At 35.8% G+C, this 25,637-nt stretch overlaps 1 protein-coding gene across 1 annotated transcript; it reads left to right on the top strand.

Annotated features, from left to right (window-relative positions):
- The first annotated feature begins 3,815 nt into the window (after window positions 1-3,815).
- Window positions 3,816-6,186, top strand: LOC131844000 (uncharacterized). Its single transcript, XM_059192789.1, has 3 exons — window positions 3,816-4,380; window positions 4,423-5,702; window positions 6,124-6,186. Exons 1-3 carry the CDS (start codon window positions 3,816-3,818, stop codon window positions 6,184-6,186), a joined length of 1,908 nt encoding a protein of 635 aa, XP_059048772.1.
- The last annotated feature ends 19,451 nt before the right edge of the window (window positions 6,187-25,637 follow it).

The following is a 25,637-nucleotide window of genomic DNA, read 5'->3' on the forward strand; positions in this document are numbered from 1 at the left end:
GACCCATGTGCGATATTAATGAAATCCAAAACAAAACCAATAAAACTTGAACCTACGACTCTAATCTGATACATCACTTTCCTTTCCACAACAGATTTATTATTATACTTTTGGAATAACGAAACTGACGAGAGCCGGAAAGAGTCATATTTCATACTAGCTGCACACGTGACGTCGCCCGCGTGGATTTTCACTTTTTTTTTTCTAAAATAAAAGTAGTGTAAGTTACTTCTTATTACATCGGTTACCTGCTAAAAAAAATCCTGTCAAAATCGCTCTGCTCTCTGTCCAGCCGGTCAGAGATAAACCGGAACAAACAGACAGACAGACAGACAAAAAGTGTAAAAAATGTTATTTTGATGTATGTATGTATATTTATATTCATATCCATGTAGTCAAAAACGGTTATTTCAATATCACAAACAGACACTCCAATTTTATTTATATGTATAGATTATTATTGTTAGCATCATTAAAAAAACTACCTACAAACAGACAAACTTCATAACAGTGTTTCTAACCACATTTGTACTTCGAAAACGTGCCCAAAGATAGTGTAAAAGAGGATGTTTTTAAATTCTTGCGCCTCCACGAGGGTCAAGGGGGAGACGGGTGGGGGCAACTTGTAAAGGGAGCTGTGAAAATTTCAATTTAACTTGCGCCAACTTGGTTGGCTCCCGAGGAGCACTGGAGCGAAAGGACTTGTACTTAATCCAACAAAAAAGTTTCATTCCCATTCCGTTATTATCTACTATGAATGTTTGCATCGTGCGAGGAATCGAACCCGCGACTATTGGAGTTAAAGCGGTGTGCTCATCCGCTAGACCAATGAGGTTAAAATTTTACAATGATAGCTGTTTGCGCCACAACTAGTTTAAATGCACATCTCGTGTAATAGACAAGGACAGACATACTCACGATCTAGGGCCGAAAGGAGCCGAGTACGCCCGCGCCATCGATGGAAAGAAAGATGGCGCTTTTTCTTCTTCGTTTCCCGCTCGTGTCTGAGAAACGCCGCTCGCACATAATTACGTTTTATAATAATTGAATCACTACGATTTAATAAACTATTGAATTGTCAAGGTGTATATAGATAGTGTGCAATATTCAAGGTGTATATACACTAATTTCCGCCGCGCGTGTTGTGTGTGTGATCAGTTCATCGATCATCATCGTCGTCGATCATCGATTCCTGCACCAAGACGCCATAGCAGAAAGCCAGGTACGCTCGTAACTCCTTACTTTGCCCGTGATCTGTGACGACAGTCTTATCGAAGGAATATATCTCTCGGGATACATATCCCTAGGGAACCGCTTTAACATTTTTTGGCCCGTTGCGAACCGGATATTTTGCTATTTTTAAATTGAGTTACATTTAATAACGTACCCCTTTTGCTATTTATTCGCAAGGTCCTTCGTTTAATATTATTATTAAGAAACCGCTTTCAAAATTGATAATATAAAATCCGCTTATTTAGTCTTATATTACTTATTTGTTTCTCAGACATACCCGCGTAGCCATATAGGATTGCCTTGTTATTTCTTTATATTATACCGCAACCAAGCACCTATATGTGTAATAGTTTATTATTTATAAACATGTTTATTATATACCGCTATAGAATACCATATAATATCCCGCATACCTCTGTATTATCTCTTTAGATAATAAATATTCATATATCCGCATTTATAGTATAGTCTTAAAATTGTATCCTATAACTATATTATACATAATATACTTGTACATCCCGCACACCTATAATATACAAATATAAATGTCTATATCCCGCATTCCATTATATTTTATATAGTAATCTACGCAACACTTAACCGTGTTCTCGCTACATACCTACATATAATTTTTATTTTCGTTACTGTCCGCTTACGCTGTCTATTGACAGGTCACTGTATAATTACCTATAGTTATATTGCGTTAAATCATTAGATATGTCACGTAAAGATAAAGATGCGCCTACCTTTTCACCTAGTCGTCAACTTATTATGTTAGAAGCTAAACGTAATGCTTTATTTCAACGAATACAAAGTATTTACGATAAGTCGAAGTCGGCTACGGAATCGGAAGAAAAAAGACGTATGTTTCTTAGTTCATGTATAACCATCGATGACGTTCGTAATAAGTTTCAAGATGTACTTGATGAATATAATAGTAGGATGCTTGATGAGAATCCTTCTGCCGTACCTAATTTTCATGTATATGACTCATTTGAAGATTTGTTTTGTTCAATTAAACAGACATTTTCTGATCTTTCTTCTGCGCCCACGGGTGGGAATTCGTGTGGGATAGATGCACCTGTATCTAGGCCCAGGCTCCCCCCCCTGGAATTAGTCTCCTTCAGCGGCAATTATCAAGATTGGAATTTATTTTACGCTAGTTACAAATCTACTGTCCATGACAACTCCTCACTTACAAACTCAGAAAAACTGTATTATTTACTGGGTAAGTTATCACCCAAAGTACAATCGGTATTTGCAGGTATTACACCCTGCGCCGAAAACTATGAAATTATATTTAAGTCTCTGCTTGATAAGTATCAAGATATTCACGTTCTCGGTTCTAATTACTTAGACCAGATTTTAAATCTTAAATTAGGCAAAATGCCTTCCGCCGCAAGTTTTCAATTATTTATAGATAAGTATGTATATTAAAGGGCTTAGGTATAAAACAATTATCTGATTTCATTTTATTATATATTGCAAAACGTAAATTCGATTCAGAAACATTACGCGCGTTCGAATTACACTCTTCTATAACAAAATCACGTGATTTTGACGGATTTATTAAAATTATAAAAACACAATGCCGCATATATGAAAATACACAACCCGCGCCCGCCACCAGTACAGAGTCAAATAAATACCGCCCGCCTACTAATAAATACCGCCCGCCTACTAATAAATACCGCCCGCCTGCTAAGTACCCGGACCCGCAGTCTTATGTTTCAAGTGTAACACCTATAAAATGTTCACTTTGTAATAGTAATATGCATGATCATTTTTATAAATGTAGTGCATTCGAAAAATTGTCACCTCTCGATCGTTATAAACATATTAAAGCTAACAATTCATGCGTAAATTGTTTAAGTACCAAGCATAAGTCAGGTGTTTGTAGATCAAAATCTTCGTGTCGTGCATGTCAAAAGCGCCATCATTCTTTGCTACATTTTGTTACGGATCGGGGCTCGCTGCCCGCGCGCGATGCGCCCGCGCCCCGTAGTAGCATGGCCTCACCCCCGCTCCCGTCACACAGTGGCGAGGCCGTGGCCAAGCAGAGTGGTCTGTCACTTTGCGCGCTCAGTAACAAAACTGTGCTACTAGCAACTGCACGCGTTATTGTGTATGACGCATTAGGTAAACAACACTTAGTTCGATGTTTATTGGACAGTGCGTCCCAAAGTAATTTTATTACTGATGAATGTTGTGACCGCTTAGGTTTATTAAATGAATTAAAATATTCATCTACGATGGTAAAGGGTATTGGTGGCTCACAAAAAAACGTTAAGGGTTCAGTAGAATTTAATATATTTTCTCGTTTTAATTTTAATGTTCACTTTAATATTTCCGCGCTTGTTGTTGACCGTATTACGGACAGTTTGCCTTCCGTTCCTGTCAATACCGCCGCATTTTCACACATTAAAAACCTACCGCTGGCAGACGGCGAGTTTGCCATTCCTAGTAATATAGACGTACTTATAGGTAGTTCTATATTCCCGCACTTGCTATTGCCGGGTATTGTGCATAGCAAGCATCGTAATATTCCGCCTGCGATACAAACCGTATTAGGGTTTGTAATCATGGGTTCCGTACCCACTTTTAATTCCGCATCGCCTAATTCCGCATTATTAAATACCGCATATACAACGTCATGTTGTTCCGTGATTCATGATCGTATGGACACTCTCTTCCAAAGTTTTTGGGAATTGGAGGAGATAACCGCGCCGCCCGCTCAGAGTGCCGATGATCTCGAGTGTGAACATTATTTTCGCGCCACCACTACTCGTGATGATAGTGGTAGATATATCGTATCCCTGCCGTTTCGAGAGGACGTGTTCTCCTTAGGCGACTCTTTCGCTGCCGCACATAGACGTTATTTATGTCTAGAACGTAAGTTGGAAGCGTCACCTCATTTTCGTTTTTCTTATAACGAAGTAATTCGCGCATATATTGATAAGGGCTATTTAAGTCCAGTTAAATCGCATCAAGACAATTCACTTATACCCTCGTACTACATTCCACATCACGGAGTGCTACGAGAGGATAAGGTCACCACTAAATTGCGCGTGGTTTTAGATGCCAGTTGTAAAACGACATCTGGTCGTTCGTTAAATGATATATTGCATAGTGGTACCAACCTACAGGGTGATTTATTTAGTATTTTAATTAACTTTCGTCTTTTTAAAGTTTGTATTTCCGCCGACTGTTTTCAAATGTTTCATCAAATAGTTGTACGCGAACCCGATCGTAGGTTTCAGCGAATTTTGTACCGCTTCAGCACCGATGATCCTGTGACTGAATATGAATTTAATCGTGTATGCTTCGGACTGAGGTCGAGTCCATTTCTCGCGCTCCGCGTTGTTCAACAACTAGTTGAAGATGAAGGGGATAAATTCCCTGCTGCTGCCGCTGTTGCTTCGTCTGCACTATATATGGATGATATCGTATCTTCTGTTATGACAGATGAACAGGCTATTACCATTAGCAACGAACTTATTGCATTTTTTAAAATGGCACAGTTTGATCTCGTAAAGTGGACGAGCAGCTCCCGCGACGTGCTTGCTCACATCCCGGATACACACAAAACCCTCAGTGACAAATCATTCGATAATTCCACCCCGCACAAGATCTTAGGTCTATTTTGGGATAACTCTAATGATTCTTTTAAGTTCAAGGTAATCACGCCAGACGCTATATGTACTAAGCGCGCTATTCTCTCCGCTGTTGCCCGTTTATGGGACAGTTTAGGTTTCGTGGCTCCCGCTATTTTGTACGCCAAGCTCCTTATTAAGGAACTCTGGTTGTTGAAATGTGATTGGGATGCTCAACCCCCGCATCATATCATCGCAGCCTGGAGACAGTTCTGTTTAGAACTGCCCTCGCTTAATAGGCTTCGCATACCGCGACACTTAGGTGTGGTTGAGGATTGTCAATTGAATATTTTAGGATTTGCTGACGCTAGTGAACGTGCTTATGGCGGTGTAGTCTACCTACACATTCAGGTTGATAATAAATATTTTGTTCAATTATTATGCGCCAAGTCAAAGGTCTCGCCTGTAAAAATTGTATCCATCGCGAGATTAGAATTGTGCGCAGCCGTATTACTCGCAAAACTACTTCGTAAGGTTGTTGATACTATCGCACCACGGTATCCTGTGAATAATATATACGCCTTTAGTGATTCAAAAGTGGCTCTTTGTTGGATCCACTCTTCTCCGCACCGCTGGCAAACTTTCGTTGCCAATCGGGTAGTACAAATTATCGATAACGTCCCGGCAGACTGTTTCTATCACGTTGCTGGTTCCGATAATCCTGCAGACTGCCTGTCTCGTGGACTCACACCAGACAAGCTAGTAAACCATCCGCTATGGTACACCGGACCTTCATGGGTATTAAGTAACCCGGCCGAGTGGCCACTTGCTGTTAATCACGACTTATCGAATGAAGACATTCCCGAACAACGGACTGTTATACACACATTAATTTCAAATACCTCTGAATCACTACTTTACGCGCTATCTCAACGCTTTTCTGTATATTCTAAATTATTACGAACTATTGTATATATATATAAATTTATTAAACGCCTTCCTCGTAATACCGTTATTACGAGTGAAGACTTAGATTTTGCTGAAATAAAGTTAATCCGCGCCGTGCAAGAAGTATATTTTGCACATGAGTTTAATAATTTAAAAAATAATAAATATTGTTCTTCCGCTTTAAACAAGCTCCGACCATTTATAGACAAGGACGATGTCATCCGCGTCGGTGGTCGCTTGTCAAGTTCCGCTGAGGATTACTGCACTAAGTATCCTCTACTTTTACCGCGCCGCGATCATGTTATCGATATTCTTATTGATTTTTATCATAAGAAGCATCTTCATGCAGGACCAGAGTTACTTATGTCCTTACTCAGGCAGAAGTACTGGATCCTGTCCGCTCGCCGCTTAATACGTTATCGCATTCATAAATGTAACGCTTGTTTTAAAATAAAACCGCGCCCTACGTTTCCACTCATGGCCGATCTACCGAGCCACCGCGTCACTCAAGTTGATAAGGCATTTACGCATGTAGGCTGTGACTATGCCGGTCCCTTACAGTACACACCTATTCGTGGTCGGGGGGTTAAAGGCCGCAAAGCATGGTTATGTATTTTCACTTGTCTGACAACCCGTGCTACTCATATTGAAGTTGCTACTGATTTAAGCACGGTTAGTTTCTTATCCGCACTTAAACGATTCTTATCTCGCCGAGTCCCGATAAACTGTTTATATACGGACAATGGAACATGTTTCGTGGGTGCTCGCAAGTATCTTCGCGATTTATATAAGTTTCTTGATGAATATCGCCCGCATTTAGAATTAGAACTTTCAGAAAATCGCATTAGTATGAAATTTATTCCTCCCGCTGCTCCCCACTTCGGTGGAAGTTGGGAAAGCATCGTAAAAATAGTTAAAAATAATTTATTTAAGGTGATAGGATCACAAATTCTCTCTTATGAGGAACTTATAACAGTGCTTTCTCAGGTTGAGGCACTTATTAATTCGCGTCCACTCACAGCTAGAAGTAGTGACCCCGCTGAGCCGTCTGCTCTTACGCCGGCTCATTTTTTAAATACTGTCCCTCTTTCATCCATTCCTGCGCCAGAAGCTAACACGCACGATTTAAATCAACGCCATTCCCTTCTGGATAGCATTGTACAGTCTTTCTGGCGCCGGTGGCGAATGGAGTATCTGCATCAATTGCAGACACGCGCTAAATGGAATCTTCCATCAGTTCCCATTAAGGAGGGTACTGTTGTAATTTTAGTAATAGATAACGCACCGCCCTTTTCATGGCCATTAGCTGTCGTTGAAAAGGTACATCCTTCCAAAGACGGAACTACGCGAGTGGTCACTGTTAGGACTTCAAAGGGTAGCTACCTTCGCCCGGTAGTTCGTTTGTGCCCATTGCCGCATCAATAGTTATATATTTAATATAAGTAAAATTTAGATTTAGCTTAGTTATATATAACTTTCATTCATATATCGTATTCACATAACCTCAGATAACTTCCCGCTTATGATTAATCTTATACGCATTAATATACCGCTCATTTTATTTATATATATCTTCCGCATACTGCTATTCATTTCCCAGTGGTATATATATGTATATTTTTTTAAAGGCAACCCTTTAAGGCCGGGGGAATGTTTGCGCCACAACTAGTTTAAATGCACATCTCGTGTAATAGACAAGGACAGACATACTCACGATCTAGGGCCGAAAGGAGCCGAGTACGCCCGCGCCATCGATGGAAAGAAAGATGGCGCTTTTTCTTCTTCGTTTCCCGCTCGTGTCTGAGAAACGCCGCTCGCACATAATTACGTTTTATAATAATTGAATCACTACGATTTAATAAACTATTGAATTGTCAAGGTGTATATAGATAGTGTGCAATATTCAAGGTGTATATACACTAATTTCCGCCGCGCGTGTTGTGTGTGTGATCAGTTCATCGATCATCATCGTCGTCGATCATCGATTCCTGCACCAAGACGCCATAGCAGAAAGCCAGGTACGCTCGTAACTCCTTACTTTGCCCGTGATCTGTGACGACAGTCTTATCGAAGGAATATATCTCTCGGGATACATATCCCTAGGGAACCGCTTTAACAGATAGCAAATCTTAGGACAATTCACACAGCGCCATCTAGTCCCAAGCTAAGCATAGCTTGTACTAGACAACTGTACAAATAAGAAGTCATCATTCATCGTCATCATTGCCTTCCCTTTATCTGACAGCCTCGGTGGTCTAGTGGTTTAGCACACCGCTTTACTATCCGATGGTCGTGGGTTCGATTCCTCGCACAGTACAAACATTTGTATTCATGACTACAATTGTTTGTTTGTAAATAAACTGGCTTTTTTTTACAAAAAAATAATTCAATTGAGTTTCTTGCCAGTTCTTCTCAATTAGATCTATATACGTAACTGGACGGTAGGGAAAAAAATTAAAATTATAATGTTAAAAAATTGACAAATGTCCTACATGAAATAATGATTTATGAATTTGAATTTGAATTAAAAATTTCCAGCATTTGAATTCGAAATTTCCAGCATTATGCTAAGTTGTATATCTATTCTTGTATTTCTTATGTTATTACTGTAAAACGAGTTAATAAAATTCTATTCTATTCTACACCGCTAGATCATCGAGGTCGTCAAACATTATAACCTAAGTTATATGCTTAAGTTTATAAATAAGTAATTCATTACGTCTGAATTGTCTTCAACCAGGTGAGTTGTGATAATGGGGTGCGCGGGGGTTGGAGCTCTTTGTACGGATCTGCAGATGACATCTAAGTTGGGGTTAAATCAGACGTTAGGGGCGTGGCTGGGAAGCATCTGAAAACGTCGTGTGCTCATAATCTATATGCTCATGTTTAAATTAAAATTAAATTAAAAATTAAAATTAAAAAAGCCTTTTTATTTCTTGCTTATTACAAATTTATGGTGTTAGTAACTTAGAAATATATATTTACCACTATTTGTTAATTTATAATTATTCAAGTATTTTTATTATTATTATTATTTACTATATGTATTTATTATTATTAATCTATTTGTTACTAATATGTATTTATATATTTACATATATTTAGTTATCAAGAACCCCATTTTGGGTAAAGGCCTCCTCCAAAGATGTCCATTTGTCTCTGTTTTGTGCTACTAATGTCCAGTTTGAGCCAGCTACTCGTTTGATATCATCCTCCCAGCGAGTCAAAGGTCTTCCTTTACTTCTCTTGCCTGGTGGTCCGCTCATGCTCATGTTTATATAGCATAAAATGAAATCACTTCCACTATCTGTTCGATTAGATCTTTTAAACTACTCAACTGATTTTAATGCTGTTTCTAGCAGTCAATAGAGTGATACAAGAGGATGGTTTATATGTGTAATACATGTACATCGGTTAGTTTTTTGCTCACATAATTTACATTACACAGAACACATTTTCTATATATAATATGAATGTATTTACGAAAAAAAAACGTATCGTATTTGTATCAGTTATCTGGTACCCATTTTTTTTTTATTCTGGTGTTTGGGCTATTACCAGGTGCAATGACCTGTAACGCTGCGACCTGTATAGATCTATTGTGCTCGCCCTTATTCAAACTTCGCTACATAGACCCGTAAGGGGCAAGAATTGAAGGATATTCTTAGGAGCGATGGTTTTTATCTCCTCAGGATAGAGTGTATACTTTCCAAAGGAGATATTTCGTTTATTCATAAGAGAGCTACAGCCACATAGGATGTGCAGTGGCGTTTCCTCTTCTGCTTGGCAAAATCTGCAATCTAGTACCCATAATACAAGCTTTAGCTAGCTTAACTTGTCTAGTTGGCGCTGTGTGAATTGTCCTGAGATTTTTTTTTACAAAAATTCTCATCTTCCCTCTTAAGGAGAGGAGATGGCAACATACCCCGGCAGAAGCACAGTCGGCCGGGGTTCAGGGCCCCAGGGAGAGAAACCGGCGTACAATGCGGGCAGAATCTAAGAGCACCGCTTTCTGCATCTTTCCCGGGAGTGAGCCGCCCCGGAATCCCAACCGTCTGAGATGTTGTTCCAGACTGGTTGGGATAAGACCGTTCACCGACATAACGATTGGAATGATTTTGGTGGACATCACCCCCCACATTTCGGTCACCTCGTGAGCCAGGTCGAGATATTTTCTATAATATATTATTGTTATTATTGTTATATTAATATTAATTATATTATTTATTGCATTTTCTATAAGCTTCTATTTATGCATATAACCTACATACCTTGCTTGAGTGCTGCTTGTAGGGATTGGTCCGCTCTTATCACTGGCTGATTTAATCTTATTGTGCAATTATACTTGACCCTAATATTTTATTATTTGTCTTACATCATCCTCGTCATCATCAGTCTCGCGGAGCCTTTCACCATATCAATATATGTATATTCCTTGTTATAGTATTTATGTAGTATAATAACAAACATCAATCACATTATATCACTTCTATAGGCGTTTCTAGACTATCAACAATTTTACAAGACACACAAGATCTTACACTCAGACACATGTAGTTTAATAACATAATTCATCACATTATTTACATTTTATTCATACTTTACATATTTTGATAAAGAGCTCGAAGTTTAATATTTATGTATTTTTTTTAGTAATAAGTATAGTATAAGTAAGGAGCCAACAGAATATCAGCGCTGCAGAGTTATCTGTAGCATTATGCTGAGTTGGCTACCTTTTCACTTTTGCGGCACATAAGGTCACCTACATTTCTTTTATTAATTCGTGTTCTTTCTGTATTTCATGTATGTTATGTGTCTATAATTATGAATAAAGAATTTATCTATCTATCTAATAAATTAGTGCTAGTTGGTAGTTTGTATTCACACGTTACGACTTGTAAAATGTGAATTTACAAGGATTATTTAAACTGATGTAACTTGTGGATAGACTTCCACAGATTACGCAACTCAGCCCCGCCGGCTTTGTTTGTCCAGCTCTTCGTCGAAGTCTATAATATTTATTTAAGGTTCAGTGCTGAGGAACTAGCTTGTTTTGATTGTAGTTTTATTTAGAACTAGCGATGAGCTGAGTACTAACTAAGTACTCGTCCACTGCGATATTCGGTATCATAATAGTATATATATATATATACTAGCTGTCCTGGCAAACGTTATTTTGCTATATTAATAAAAATCGCTATTAAAAAATAGGGGTTGGTGATAGAAGAGTGAAAATTTAGGGTTGTATGTATTTTATAATGACACATAATAAAAAAAAAAAAATAAAAAAAATTCTCAAAACATAAAAAAATAATGTTAGGGGTGGACAACCCTTATCACTTAGGGGTATGAAAAATAGATAGTAACCGATTCTCAGACCTACTGAATATGCATATAAAATTTCATGAAAATCTGTCAAGCCGTTTCGGAGGAGTATGGTAAGTAACATTGTGACACGAGAATTTTATATATAAGATATTATATATATATATATATATATATTTGTATAGACGGCTTCGGCGGTCTAGCGGTTTAGCACACCGTTATACTTCAGATGGTCGCGGGTTCGATTCTTCGCACATGTCACAGTCATGACTATATGTATGTATTTACAAAAAAAATATCTATGTATATGTATCAGTTGTTTGGTACCCATAACACAAGCTTTAGCTAGCTTAACTTGGGTCTAGATGGCGCTGTGTGAATTGTCCTGAGATTATTATTATATTACTATTATTATTTTTTTTTTTTTTCCAAAAAATTCTACAAACCCCTCTTAAGGAGAGGAGATGGCAACATACCCCCGGCAGAAGCACAGTCGGCCGGGATTCAGGGCCCCAGGGAGAGAAACCGGCGTACAATGCGGGCAGAATCTAAGAGCACCGCTTTCTGCATCTTTCCCCGGAATTATTATTATTATTACTATGTTATCTAATAGTCAGGCAGAACAAAAGTTTTGATATGTATTTCTTATTATGTTATACATAATATTATACATCTAAGATTGCTAACTTACAAGTTAAAAAGCATTTGGTACAAGGTTACTTGATCTGCTTGTTATTAGAAATTTCATAATACCCTTCGGTTATTTGGTGGATAATTGGATTTTTGTAAATCAGCTTAGCTAAAGCCTCCTTTCCACCTTAACGAGCCCAAAAGGGGACTTTCCTGCTCGAAGCATAAATAAATGAATAGAGCCCCACAGATTACGAGCAAGAGCGTATGACGTGCAGTTCAGGAGATGAGGAAATAATATAAATATACAGTATTCTTGTAACAACTCTCGTTTATATAATGGAAAGATAATAATAATAATAATAATAATAATAATAATGTACGCCGGTTTCTGTCCCGGGGCCCTGAACCCCGGCCGACTGTGCTTCTGCCGGGGGTATGTTGCCATCTCCTCTCCTTAAGAGGGGAGATGAGAATTTTTGGATAAAAATAGTAATAATAATAATAATAATAATAATCTCAGGACAATTCACACAGCGCCATCTAGACCCAAGTTAAGCTAGCTAAAGCTTGTGTTATGGATCCTAGACAACTGATACAAATACATAGATAATTTTTTTTTTCCTAAATACATACATATTATACGTAGAAAACACCTAGACCGATACAAACAATCCTACTCATGATTACAAATGTTTGTGCTGTGCGAGGAATCGAACCCGCGACCATCGGACGTAAAGCGGTATGAATCTCTCAACAATTTTTGTTGAGAGATTCATTATCTGGTAAACCAGCTGTTCCCGCGACTTCGTCCGCTTGGAATTTAACTTTATTTTTCTAAAATAAAAATAACCTGAAGAACTAAAAATTGGTTTGTTCGTCTTAATTTATTCATTCCATTAGGTACTGATAGGTTCAAACTAATACATTTTTTTCATCCCCATGGGGGTTGAATTTATCAAAATCCTATTTAAGCGAACGTCTTCATCATAGTAGCTCCAATCTTTAATTTCAGTTCAATCAGTCGAAAATCTAAGAAGATTTATACAAACTTTTATCCGCTATTTTATCCCCTTAGAAGTGGAATTTGCCAAAATCATTTCTCAGGAGATGCCTACGGCATAATAGCTTTATGCATGCAAAGTCTCAGCCCGATCGATTTAAAATTGACAAACTTTCATCCCCTACTTTATCCCCTTTTTTTATGTAGTTTGGGCTGTGCGTTGATAGATCACTATGTCAGTCAGTCACCTTTGAGTTATATATATTTAGATTTGACAGTGGTAATTGATAGATAACTAACGGTAAAATGCGGAGAATTGAACACTTTCCGAGATTAGGAGCAGTATCACGTACAAGGGAGGTTGCCTCGTTTTTATTTGTCTTTTCTAATGCAACTAAGTGCATATACTTCTCTATTAAGGACAGAACAATGTTTTTCCGGGGTTATTTATATTGACATACATGTCTGTAACGAATTACGTTCTGACGGTCAGTGTTGGGTTTTTTAAAACAAAGAAAGTTCATTTAGAATAGAATAGAATAGAATAGAATAGAATAGAAAATCATTTATTCAAATAAACTTAATTTAAGCACTTTTGAATAGTTACAACAATTTTTATCTACTGCTCATTCGAAAAGCTATCTCATCACAAGAAGAACGAGCAAGAAACTTGTGTGTTGCTCTTTTAAATAATCCTTGTAAGTTTACATTTACAAGTCGAAACGTGTGAATACAAACTACCAACAAGCACTAATTTTTTGGGTCAAATATAATCATGCAATAAGATTAAATCAGTCGTAGTGATAAGAGCAGACCAGTCCCTACAAGCAGCACTCGTTCACGAGTATGACGGATGAGCCAGCCATCACTGCGCTCGACCATATTTTAGGGAGCCCATTGACCCGGCCCACCACGCCGCCACATGTCTGGACATTTTAGTGAGCATGACTACTCATTCCACACGACCACGTCACAGCTACAAAAATTACTATATGGTAGTTACAGTATTCGCACTTTACATAAGGATGCATGCGGCAATCAATACAAAAGCCGCTACGCTATCATATATCAAGAAAGCAGTATGAAAATTAAAATTATAACGTTGTCCGCAAATAAACTTATTCTTGCTATATATTGCTATCATCTATAAATTCATCTATCTTATAATAGGCTTTTTGACATAACATTTGTTTAATATAAGATTTGAATTGCCTCTCTGTAAGATTTAGCGTAGACTCTGGCAGTTTATTATAGAATCTTACGCAATTAATAATAATAATAATATAAATGTATTTAAGTGCAATAAAGAATATTTAATTGTACATATTTAAACTAAAACAGTCATTTAAATTCAAATTTGGGGGAATAGAGTGACCACCAGCATACGCTATTGCAAAAGCAAATAGTCTAATCAGTGTTCATAACCTGAACAGATCGACAACAGTCAACAAGTCCTCAAACCAACTGTATTTGTTGCAATTCAATATTGTCCCTGCAACTTGGATACAAATCTAGTTTCCGCATAAATACATAGTAACGTGCCGGTATCTCCATTCTGTGAGTTCCCCCACAAAGGAGACAAAACTTAACCAGCGCTCCCCCAATCCGATCGTACAGGAAACGGTAGTGAATGCAATTTCTTCTTTTTTTTCTTTCTTTCAATTCGGGCCGACTTCCTTCTTGGATTCCAACTGCATATCGTCTGATCGGAAGAAATAAAATTGGAGTGTCTGTTTGTAATATTGAAATAACCGTTTTTTACTACATGCATATGAATATAAATACGGTGCGTAAACCAAAATCACATTTTTTACAATTTTTGTCTGTCTGTCGGTCTATTTGTTCCGGCTAATCTCTGAAATGGCTGGATCGATTTTGACGGGACTTTTATTGGCAAGTAGCTGATGTAATAAGGAGTAAGTTAGGCTGCTTTTATTTTAGAAAAACAAAGTTAAATTCCTCGCGGACGAAGTCGGCGGATAAGTATAAGTATAAGAATATTGTCGAATATATCAATATATATTTCATATTTTAAGGGTATAATATATCCAAATTACTTAACTGTACACACAGTACGAGCAAGGAGCATCCGTTCTACTCCCGTGAGCACCAAATTCACTTTGATGAAGTGTAACGTTACTTTAAAATACTTTACTTTGATGGAAGTCTATACGAGTTGGAACATCGTATCTTTATTCTCGAGAATAGAAATATAAATAAAATTCACGTTGCTTGTATCATAAACATTTCTACACGTTTTTAGCGGCTATGATGAAATAGAAATAGAAATAATCTTCATTCAAATAAACTCAATATAAGCACTTTTGAATTGTCATATTTTTTTATTCTACCGCTCATGCGAAACGCAGACTTATCACAAGAAGAATGAGCAAGAAACTTGTGTGCTGCTCTTTTGAATTGTGTGTTGCTCGTCATACTCGTGAACGAGTGCTGCTTGTGGGGACTGGTCTGTTTGGGTTGCGAACACTGATTGGACTATTTGCTTTTGTAATAGTATATGCTGGTGGTCAGTTTATTCTCCCAAATTTGAATTTAAAAACGAATCTGTATTATTGTAAACATGTACAACATTTATTTGAAAAGAATACGAGCTGAGTTTCTTGTCAGTTCTTCTCATCTCGAAGTCATTCCGAACTGACGGTAGATTTGACATATCATAAGTCTGTAATAGAACCTACATGAATAAAGATATTTTTAATCGAATTGAATAAATGTATTCAAAATCTACCCTGTAACATCGTAAGCACAGATATTATATTATATTAGAGTCCGTTAGTTTTCTGTTCTCGCGCGTTCCCTTCCCCTCCCTAACTAGTAACAAACAGACCGTACAGCGGCCTTGACGCGCGCGCGCATTGTGTTGTGAATTAAAATAAATTAGAACTGTGAAACTGTGAAACCTACTGTGAAAAGCTAGCGAAGATATCTTCGAGACCCTGAAGCCCAAGAAATCCGCAGAACCATACAGGTACGTGACCTACCGTTTTCCCTAACATTTTGGTAGCAGAGTAGTTTCCCAAACAAAATGTTATTTTAAATGAATTACACAGTAACAAGTAAAAGGCATGCGATAATCAACATAGAAGCCGTACACACTCATTCCTGTTGCAATCAAATAATATTGTCAGCATTATGAATTTAAGTTTCTTCTACAAAAACATTATACTTTATTATATTATATAAAATACGTAAAAATTATAATAATAATAATCTCAGCGCCATCGCCAGCGCGCAAAGCTGGTGTTATGGGTACTACATAACTGATACAAATATATAGATATATATATTTTTTGTAAATACATACATATTATTCATTGAAAATACCCAGACCGATACAAACAATCATACTCATGAATACAAATGTTTGTGCCGTGCGAAGAATCGAACCCGCGACCATCGGTCGTAAAGCGGTTTGCTAGACCGCTAGACCACCGAGGTCGTCATTGTGTAATTGAACCAACCATTGTGGAAGGAAATAACATCTTTAACACAGGGATTCCCTAGCACGGCCTATAAATTAATGATATTGTGGAAATATGAAAAAAAAAAAAACATTATTATAATTTACAAACTTAAAATTAACTGAAAGCTGCAAATCACATTTCAAAACATTAAAAACCCTTACTGTACCCTGTATGTATATTTTGGAAACATGTAAATTTGTAAGAAAGTACCCAATTTTTTTCAAAACATTGAGTGAAATACCCCGCCGTTAGGAATCGCGTCACAAAAACGATTTAGTACAACCCGTATCGAAATTAAAAATACTTACAATGGGGGCCCCATATTTCAAAATTAGCCAGTAGACTTAGTTCTGCTGCATATACAATTAGAAGAATTAGGCAATTAACAGACGTGGCGACGGCTAAACTTGTATACTCTAATTATTTCCATAGCATAATGTCTTATGGCATACTGCTGTGGGGTAAGCAGCCGATATAAATACTATATTTGTTTTACAAAAGAGAGCCATACGTTCTATTTATGGTATGGGTTCAAGAGAGTCATTACGTCAGTGCTTTAAAGAATCAAATATCCGTTACTTCACAATACATTTATGAAAATATCATGTATACACGGAAGAACTTTAAAAAACTCAAAGACTGTACAAGTTGAAACTTACGCAATATAAATCTAATTTTACCTGAATGCCGTCTGCACAAAATCAGTAATTCATTCTATGGTAATTGCATAAGATTTTATAATAAACTGCCAGAATCTGCATTAAATCTGACAGAGAGGCAATTCAAATCTTATATTAAACAATTTTTATGTAAGAAAGCCTATTACAGGATAGACGAATTCATAGATGACAATATATCAAGTAAATAATTAGTTTATTAGCATACAACGTTATAATTTTATTTTCTCATTGCTTTCTTGATTTAATTGATTGATTTTAGAAATATGAAAGCGTAGCGGTTTTTGTATTAATTTAGGGAGCCCAATGACCCGGACGCCGCATGCATTCTTATGTAAAATGTGAATACTATAACTATCAGATGGCAATTGTGAGTAATGACGTGGTCTGGTGTTTTGAGTAGTCATGCTCAGTAAAATGTCCAGACTTGTGGCAGCGTGGTGGGCCGGGTCATTGGGCTCCCTAAAATATGTTCGAGCGCAGTGATGGCTGGCTCATCCGTCATACTCGTGAACGGGTGCTGCTTGTAGGGACTGGTCTGCTCTAATCACTATGACTGATTTCCTCTTATTAATTGTTTAACCAGTTGGTTATATATTCAATATTTTTTCTATTTGAGTATTTAATTGAATTATGCTAATTGGTGGTTTGTATTCACACACTTAAACTTAAAAATGTAAAGTAATAATAAAATTATTTAAAAGAGCAACACGCAAGTTTCTTGCTCGTTCTTCTTGTGATGAGACAGCTTTCCGAAACGGTATATTAAAAAATGTAATGACTATTCAAAAGTGCTTCAATGTAAGTTTATTTGAATAAATGATTTTCTATTCTATTCTATAGTTCTTTTCCCTATTCCATGGCAATAAGAATATACAAGAAATTACCTAACATTATAAAAAATGAGAATAGATATAATAAATTTATTATCCAATTAAAACAAATGTTGACAAATAAAGTTTATTACAAGATTGAAGAATACTTGCAAGATGTTGTTTAGTATGATATTTAAAACGTCCGCCTGTCTTACACGTTGCAGTGCCTAAAAGGTGCATGTAATGTGTATGAATTATTTAATTATATATTCAAATTCAAAAATCATTTATTCATGTAAGACATTTTAGCCGCTTATGAACGTCAAGTTTTTACATTATAATTTTTTTCCCTACCGTCCAGTTCGGTATATAGATCCAATTGAGAAGAACTGGCAATAAACTCAATTGAATTACTTTTTTTTTAAATTAAGTTTATTTACAATGCATAGGTTTTTATATAGGTGTCTATGTCTAACATTCAATGAAAATCCCGTACAATGAAAATTATTGCCATGCACGCTCGTCATTAAAGTAATCGTTTAGCGAGTAATAGGCCTTGCTCAGTAAATATGATTTAACAGATGTTTTGAATTTATTTAAGGGTAATTCCAACATATCCTTTGATATCTTATTGTAAAATTTTATACCTATTCCCATAAAAGACCTATTGACTTTTTCTAAACGATACTTGGGGACAGCAAGTTTGTTTTTAAATCTAGTATTAATATTATGAATATTGCTGTTTTTTTGGAAAATAGACCATAATAAACCATAATTAAACCAAAATAAATCATAATTAATAAATAAAATATACCATAATTGTGTAAAGCAATATGAATAATAAATAAATAAATAAACTCTTATGTATATTCTTATTAACTATAACTCTTATCATTATATTATCATTAAAAAATGTTTACTATAAAAATGAAAAGAACAGTTTCTATATAAAATATAGAAAGTTTTATTTGACTGAGATCGGGCTGAAATTTGGCATGCAGGTAGATATTATGACGCAGGCATCCGCTAAGAAAGGATTTTGATTAATTCCACCCCTAAGGCGATGAATTAAAGCGAGCAATGCCGCGAGCAAAAGCTAGTTTTTGAATAATTACGTATTATATAGGCTGCACAAAGTAATTGGTAACTTGTTATACATTTCTGGACAATGCAGAAAATACACTTACCTCTGAAAGTGAAGTCTAAATCTAAATGTACGTAAGTTGGAATTTGCAGAAACCAGTGAGGTGTATAGAAGATATGCACCTCGTGAAAGCAGATGACGTCATTAGCGACAACAACTGCAAGTGTTGCTCGCAGTGGAGACATTAGCACTGTATTTATAACGACCCGCCATGGAGTTGGAAACTGAAAGCAGTTTTCAAAGAAGAACTATACAAAATACATTCAAAACTTTCGTTACCGATTCTCCGATAACTAAATATGATTATCTAGACATCATATAAATAAAATTGGAGTGTCTGTTTGTAATATTGATATAACCGTTTGTTACTACATGCATATGAATATATATACGGTACATACCAAAATAACATTTTTTATAATTTTTGTCTGTCTGTCTGTTTGTTCCGGCTAATCTCTGAAATGGCTGGATCGATTTTGACGGGACTTTTTTTGACAGGTAGCTAACTCCGAGCATAGCCCTCTCCATTGCCCTCTGAGTGACTCTGAGCTTCTTCATGAGGTCCATAGTTGCCGTAAGTCATCACTGGCAACACACATTGGTCAGCCACTTTATCACGATATTGTTTTTACTTTTCTTGTTCATTCTTCGTGTGCTGTGACAGTTTTCCGAAGAGAAATAAAAATAGAAATAATCTTTATTCAAATAAACTCATTACAAGGACTATTGAATAGTCATATTTTGATTCTACCACTCAATGAACGGTATATTAAAAAAAAAATTGTATAACTATTCGAAAATAAATAAATTTAAATTTATTTGAATAAAGGATTATCTATTCTATTAAATTGTATTGTTACATCAAAAAACGACTCTTCATTTTTGCTAGTCTCTGAAACAGCTGGACCGCTTCTGACGGGACTTTCACTCGCTAACTAATATTATAATGAGAAACTTAGACCACTTTTATTGTAGAAAATTTATATATTATTTAAACAAAAAGTTAAATTCCACGCGGTTGAAGACGTAGTTAATAGTTCTATATATATAAAATATATGGAACACTTCAAAATGATGGATGGGTCATTCAGAGTACTTTTTTGTATACTTTACTATTTGGAAACCATTGTTATAGATTCCTGGTGAAGGTTACAATGGGCCAACTGACCAAAAAAAAAAAAAGAATATGAGGTCATAGTCTTTTTTTTTTTTATTTTTAAATACAATTTTCCACAGACATATTCGTCCGTGCCTTTTTTAATTTACTTTAATATTATTATATTTATTTAATTTCCACTTTTGTACAACTCCATGTTGATGTTACAATTTGCCTAACAGTGACACCGAGGCAGACCTTATCCGTCTGGCCCAGAACCACCGCTGGCCGGCCGGGTGAGTTGACAACATGCAGTGTCACCTATCTTTATTAGGAGCCAGTTACATTTACCAATATGCATATACAATTATATAAATCTTACACTACTACTAATTTCACAGTTTTCATTACTTTGTGTTGTATTGTTAGAATAGAATAGAATAGAATAGAAAATCATTTATTCTAATAAACTTAATTTAAGCACTTATGAATAGTCAACATTTTTTCAAATCTACCGCTTATTCGGAAAGCTCATCACAAAAAGAATAAGCAGGAAACTTGTGTGTTGCTCTTTTAAACAATCCTTGTAAGTTCACATTTTACAAATTTTCGAAACGTGTGAATACAAACTACCAACCAGCGCTAATTTTTTTAGGCTCAAATATAAAAACACAATAAGATTAAGTCAGTCGTAGTGATAAGTTATGACCTCATGTTCATATTCTCCTCCTCCACTGGTGTTCCACCAGCATAAACTGTTACCTCCTTTTAAATTAATGGTAGGGTGTACCAGACACCCTACCATTAATTTAAAAAGACCAATCATTATTCTAAAAAGTGGTAGATAAAAAACAAATTGTTATGACTATTCAAAAGTGCTTAAATTAAGTTTATTTGAATAAATGATTTTCTATTCTATTTCTATTCTATTCTAATATGTCGACGACCTCGGTGGTCTAGCGGTCTAGCACACCGCTTTACGGCCGATGGTCGCGGGTTCGATTCCTCGCACGGCACGTATATAAACACTGTATCGGTCTGGGTATTTTCTATGTATAATATGTATATATTTACAAAAAAAAAATATCTATGTATTTGTATCAGTTATCTAGTACCCATAACACAAGCTTTAGCTAACTTAATTTGGGCCTAGATGGCGCTGTGTGAATTGTCCTGAGATATTATTATTATTATTATTATATGTAAATATTAATATCGTTGGTACTTCATTTTCTTCGGTTTCTTTTTATCCCATTCACCAGAACCCTGAGCATAACACATTTCTGTACTTATATAACACTTTTTCACTACCTTACTTAAACTTTTCCTTTGTCTATATAAACATTAAGTAATTAATTTATATCAGAAATAATATTTGAACACAGTTCTAATATTTACTTTGGAGAGTAGTTTCGTACTAGTTCAAGTCAGATACAAGTTCGTGGTAAACTTAAATATTTCACTCGAAATATACTATGTAATGTAACAGTCAAGGCTACATAACAATGAGGGAAGGGAATTGATAGTAATGTGGACTGTTGTCCTCATTGCAAGCAATGTAACATATAGTATGTACCATAAGTTCCTGATGAATTTATCACGATGGTTTTGGAGTTGGAATTTATGAGATAAACTACCTGATCTGAGCTCATGTTCATCTTATCATCCTCTACTGGTGCCCCAATAGTTTAGCGCAAGCGGATGCTAGATTCCATTTTGGATTCGTGAAGTGAAAATCCCATCAAAATCGGTCCAACATGAAATGTCTCTATTCTGGATCGATTTTCACTCGCAGATAGCTAATGTATAATAAGTAACTTACGATAATTTTATTTTACAATTTTATATAATTTAATTTAATAAATGTTTATTTCCTAGTAATAGGTAGTCTATATATATAAATAAAATTGGACTGTCTGTTTGTAATATTAAAATAACTGAATATAAATATGGAACATATACCAAAAGGCCACTTTTTAAAATTTTTGTCCGTCTGTCGGTCTGTTTGTTCCAGCTAATCTCTGAAATGGCTGGACCGATTTTAACGGGACTTTTATTAGTAGATAGCTGATGTAATAAGGAGTAACTTAGGCTACTTTTATTTTAGAAAAATAAAGTTAAATTCCACGCGGACGTAGTCGCGGGAACAGCTAGTTATCAATAAACCTCTAACAATACCCAACGTCGGGTATGTCTGAAACATTCCGCTTGGAGTAAATCAAGCTGTAAACACATTTTACAACATAATATCGAAGTTTACATCACTAGGAATCCCAACAACGGAAACTGGGTTACCAAACCGACCGAGAGTACAAACAGTTGCAAACACGAGCCAGAAACAAAGTGAATACACACTGCAACCGTAGTCTTAGCGTTCAAGTTGCATTATGTTGTTAAACACAAAACAACATAAATCAAAATTGAATTGCATTTCAATATTTTCTTAGTATTTTTTATTATGGACTAGCTGTACCCTTCGCTTCGTCCGCGTGGAATATAACTTTATTTATCTAAAATAAAAGTAGCCTAACTTACTCCTTATTACATCAGCTACCTGCTAATAAAGTCTCGTCAAAATCGGTCCAGCCATTTCAGAGATTAGCCAGAACAAACAGACAGACAGATAGACAAAGATTGTAAAAAATGTTATTTTGGTGTATGTACCATATTTATATGCATATGCATGTAGTAAAACACGGTTATTTTAATATTAGAAACATACAGTCTACATCAGCTACCTGCTAATAAAAGTACCGTCAAAATCGATCCAGCCATTTCAGAGATTAGTCGGAACAATCAGACAGACAGACAGACAAAATGAGTAAAAAATGTTATTTTGATGTATGTACCGTATTTATATTCATATGCATGTAGTAAAAAACGGTTATTTCAATATTACAAACAGACACTCCAATTTTATTTAAAAGGTAAAATCGTCTCTTCCGATCAGACGATATGCAGTTGGAATCCAAGAAGGAAGTCGGCCCGAATTGAAAGAAAGAAAAAAAAGAAGAAATTGCATTCACTACCGTTAAATTGGAATGTCTGTTTGTAATATAAAAAAAAACGGTTATTTTAATATTACAAACAGACATTCCAATTTTATTTATATGTATAGATGATAAGGGAATGTAGCATCCCTCTGTACTAACAATTTACGCTAGCGAGGCACCAGTGGAGGGAGATAAGATAAACATGAGGGTAGATCAGTTAGTCCATCACAAGGAAATTCCCATAATGATGTCCAGGGGAACCGCGTAGAGGTCAACCTGACATGGAGCAATGGTCATCAGTACACATTACTGAAGATTACGATCTACTGTCCACCACTTCTTTGTATTGAATCCATGGAATACAAAGGGATGCAGTAGTCGAGTCAAAGTCAACAACAAAAAGCCTTACATTTTTATCACATCGCCTACGTACTTCAGAAGAACTGGAAAGAAACTCAACTTGTACATATTTTTTGTTTTTTTAGTTTCATGTTTAAGTATACATATATCTCTAAATATATATATATATATATCTATATATATATAACTCACTGGAAGGTGACTGACGTAGTAAGAAAGGATTTTGATTGATTCTACAGCCCAAACCACTGGACGGATGAAACTTTGTCAAATTTAAACCGAGGTAAATGTTATGACGTAGGCATCCCCTAAGAAAGGATTTTGATAAATTCCACCCCTAAGGGGATAAATTAACGAGCGAAGCCGTAGGCAAAAGCTAGTTTATATATATAACTGTAAGAGATTGGTTCTTGTGATAAGACCGCCTTTTGTACTTCCATATCTCTTTTCTGTATAATTCTTATGTATTAATTAATTCTATTGGTGCAATAAAGAGTTTATAAATAAAATAAATGTACCTTTCCAGCGACATCTAGTGTATTTGATTAGAAAATAGTATCATTTCCTGCAGACGACAGGAATGTGATTATGGGAATTCTGGATGTGTCGTGCAGGAGTAGAGAAGTTGCGACGACACTTCGCTAGATGTCGCTAAATAACAAATTTTATTTTTTACTCTTAAGTGTGCGTTGGTTTGTTTAATAATATATGCATAACTAGGTACTCGCCTCGGCTCCGCACGGTTGTACATATAGGTATTATATATATATCTTGAATCACTCTATCTATTAAAAAAAACTACTACGAAATTCTTTGTGTAGTTTTAAAGATTTAAGCATAAATAGGGACTGACAGACAGCGATCGTGACTTTGTTTTATACTATAATGATTAGTAAAAGTCATTTTTCGGATCTGCATTCGAATTAGAATCAAAATATGACTATTCATTTTATATTTAATGATTATTTCTATTTCTATTTCTATTTCTATATTTCGGCACTGTTTCAACCGCCATGATTAGGGGTAAACTGTTTACCGGAACTCAATAAATATAAAACGAATAGCTAGTATATTATAATTTAACCCACTCTTCAGTTTATATATTTAAAGTCGATAATATCATCATAAATAATGGTATGTTTTGTCGAGTGGCTACACTGAAAATCAGCGCTGCAGTGACACGCTGCGGCACCAGCTGAGCGGAGGCCCTTCAGCTCGTAGCGAAATATTAGTTTTTAAGTTTTCTATATTTTACTCTGTTCTACGATGCTATATAAATGATTATTATTATATAAAAAAATTACTATAATACGGCATGTGCGATGCGTAAGTTTATACAACTTCATACAATCTTAACATGATTTTGGTGGACACGTTACATTACTGTGTGATCTTTAAATAACATTTAAAGATCACACAGTACCGTCGATTAAATAGAAAAAAGACATTTTTCAAAATTAGAAGCTAAAATTGCCTCCTTTTAAATATGTCAATTAAATTAACCACGTATGGTCTGACTTGTCCTCGTGTTCATCTTATCATCCTTCACTGGTGCCCCGCTAGCGTATACTAATATGAAATGAGTAGTCATGCTCACTAAAATGTCTAGACATGTGGCGGCATGGTGGGCCGGTTCATAAAGTATGATCGGCTCCCTAAAGTATGATCGAGCGCAGTAATAGCTGGCTCATCCGTCATACTCGTGAACAATTGCTGCTTCTGGTCTTCTTGGCTTCTACTGGTCTGCTCTTATCACTACGAGTGATTTAATCTTATTGTATATTTATATTTGACCCTAATAAATTAGTGCTGGTTGGTAGTTTGTATTCACACGTTTCGACTTGTAAATGTGAACTTACAAGGATTATTTAAAAGAGCAACACACAAGTTTCTTGCTCGTTCTTCTTGTCATGAGACAGCTTTCCAAACGAGCGGTAGATAAAAAAAAATGTTATGACTATTCAAAAGTGCTTAAATTAAGTTTCATCATTGCCTTGCCTTTATCCCATTATTTGTGGTCGGCGCAGTATGTCATTCTCTTCCACTGCTCTCTATCGGTCGTCATATCTAAACATACTCTTCTTTTATTCATACCATCGTTCACACAATCCATCCATCTTTTCTTAGGGCGTCCCCTCCCTTTACACCCATTATTTGAATAAATGATTTTCTATTCTATTCTATACCATTAGCACAGGCGGGTGCGCCACTCCATCATCAATGATAAAAGAAACAATACGTAAATATTATAATTACTTTTATTGTTTCTACAACATAATAATATGTGCACCAATAACTAAATACACTTTTCTAGGTTCATATCATGTACAATATT

The sequence above is a fragment of the Achroia grisella genome, unplaced genomic scaffold (assembly GCF_030625045.1).
Source record: "Achroia grisella isolate CSIRO2021 unplaced genomic scaffold, CSIRO_AGI_Agris_v1 utg3615, whole genome shotgun sequence".
In the NCBI taxonomy this organism is placed as follows: Eukaryota; Metazoa; Arthropoda; class Insecta; order Lepidoptera; family Pyralidae; genus Achroia; species Achroia grisella.

Coding starts and splice junctions, on each gene's coding strand:
- LOC131844000 (XM_059192789.1), top strand. CDS start 3,816: ATGGGTTCCGTACCCACTTTTAATTCCGCATCGCCTAATTCCGCATTA. Junction 4,381..4,422: donor TAGTGGTACCAACCTACAGG/GTGATTTATTTA, acceptor GTCTTTTTAAAG/TTTGTATTTCCGCCGACTGT. Junction 5,703..6,123: donor ACATTCCCGAACAACGGACT/GTTATACACACA, acceptor ATCTTCATGCAG/GACCAGAGTTACTTATGTCC.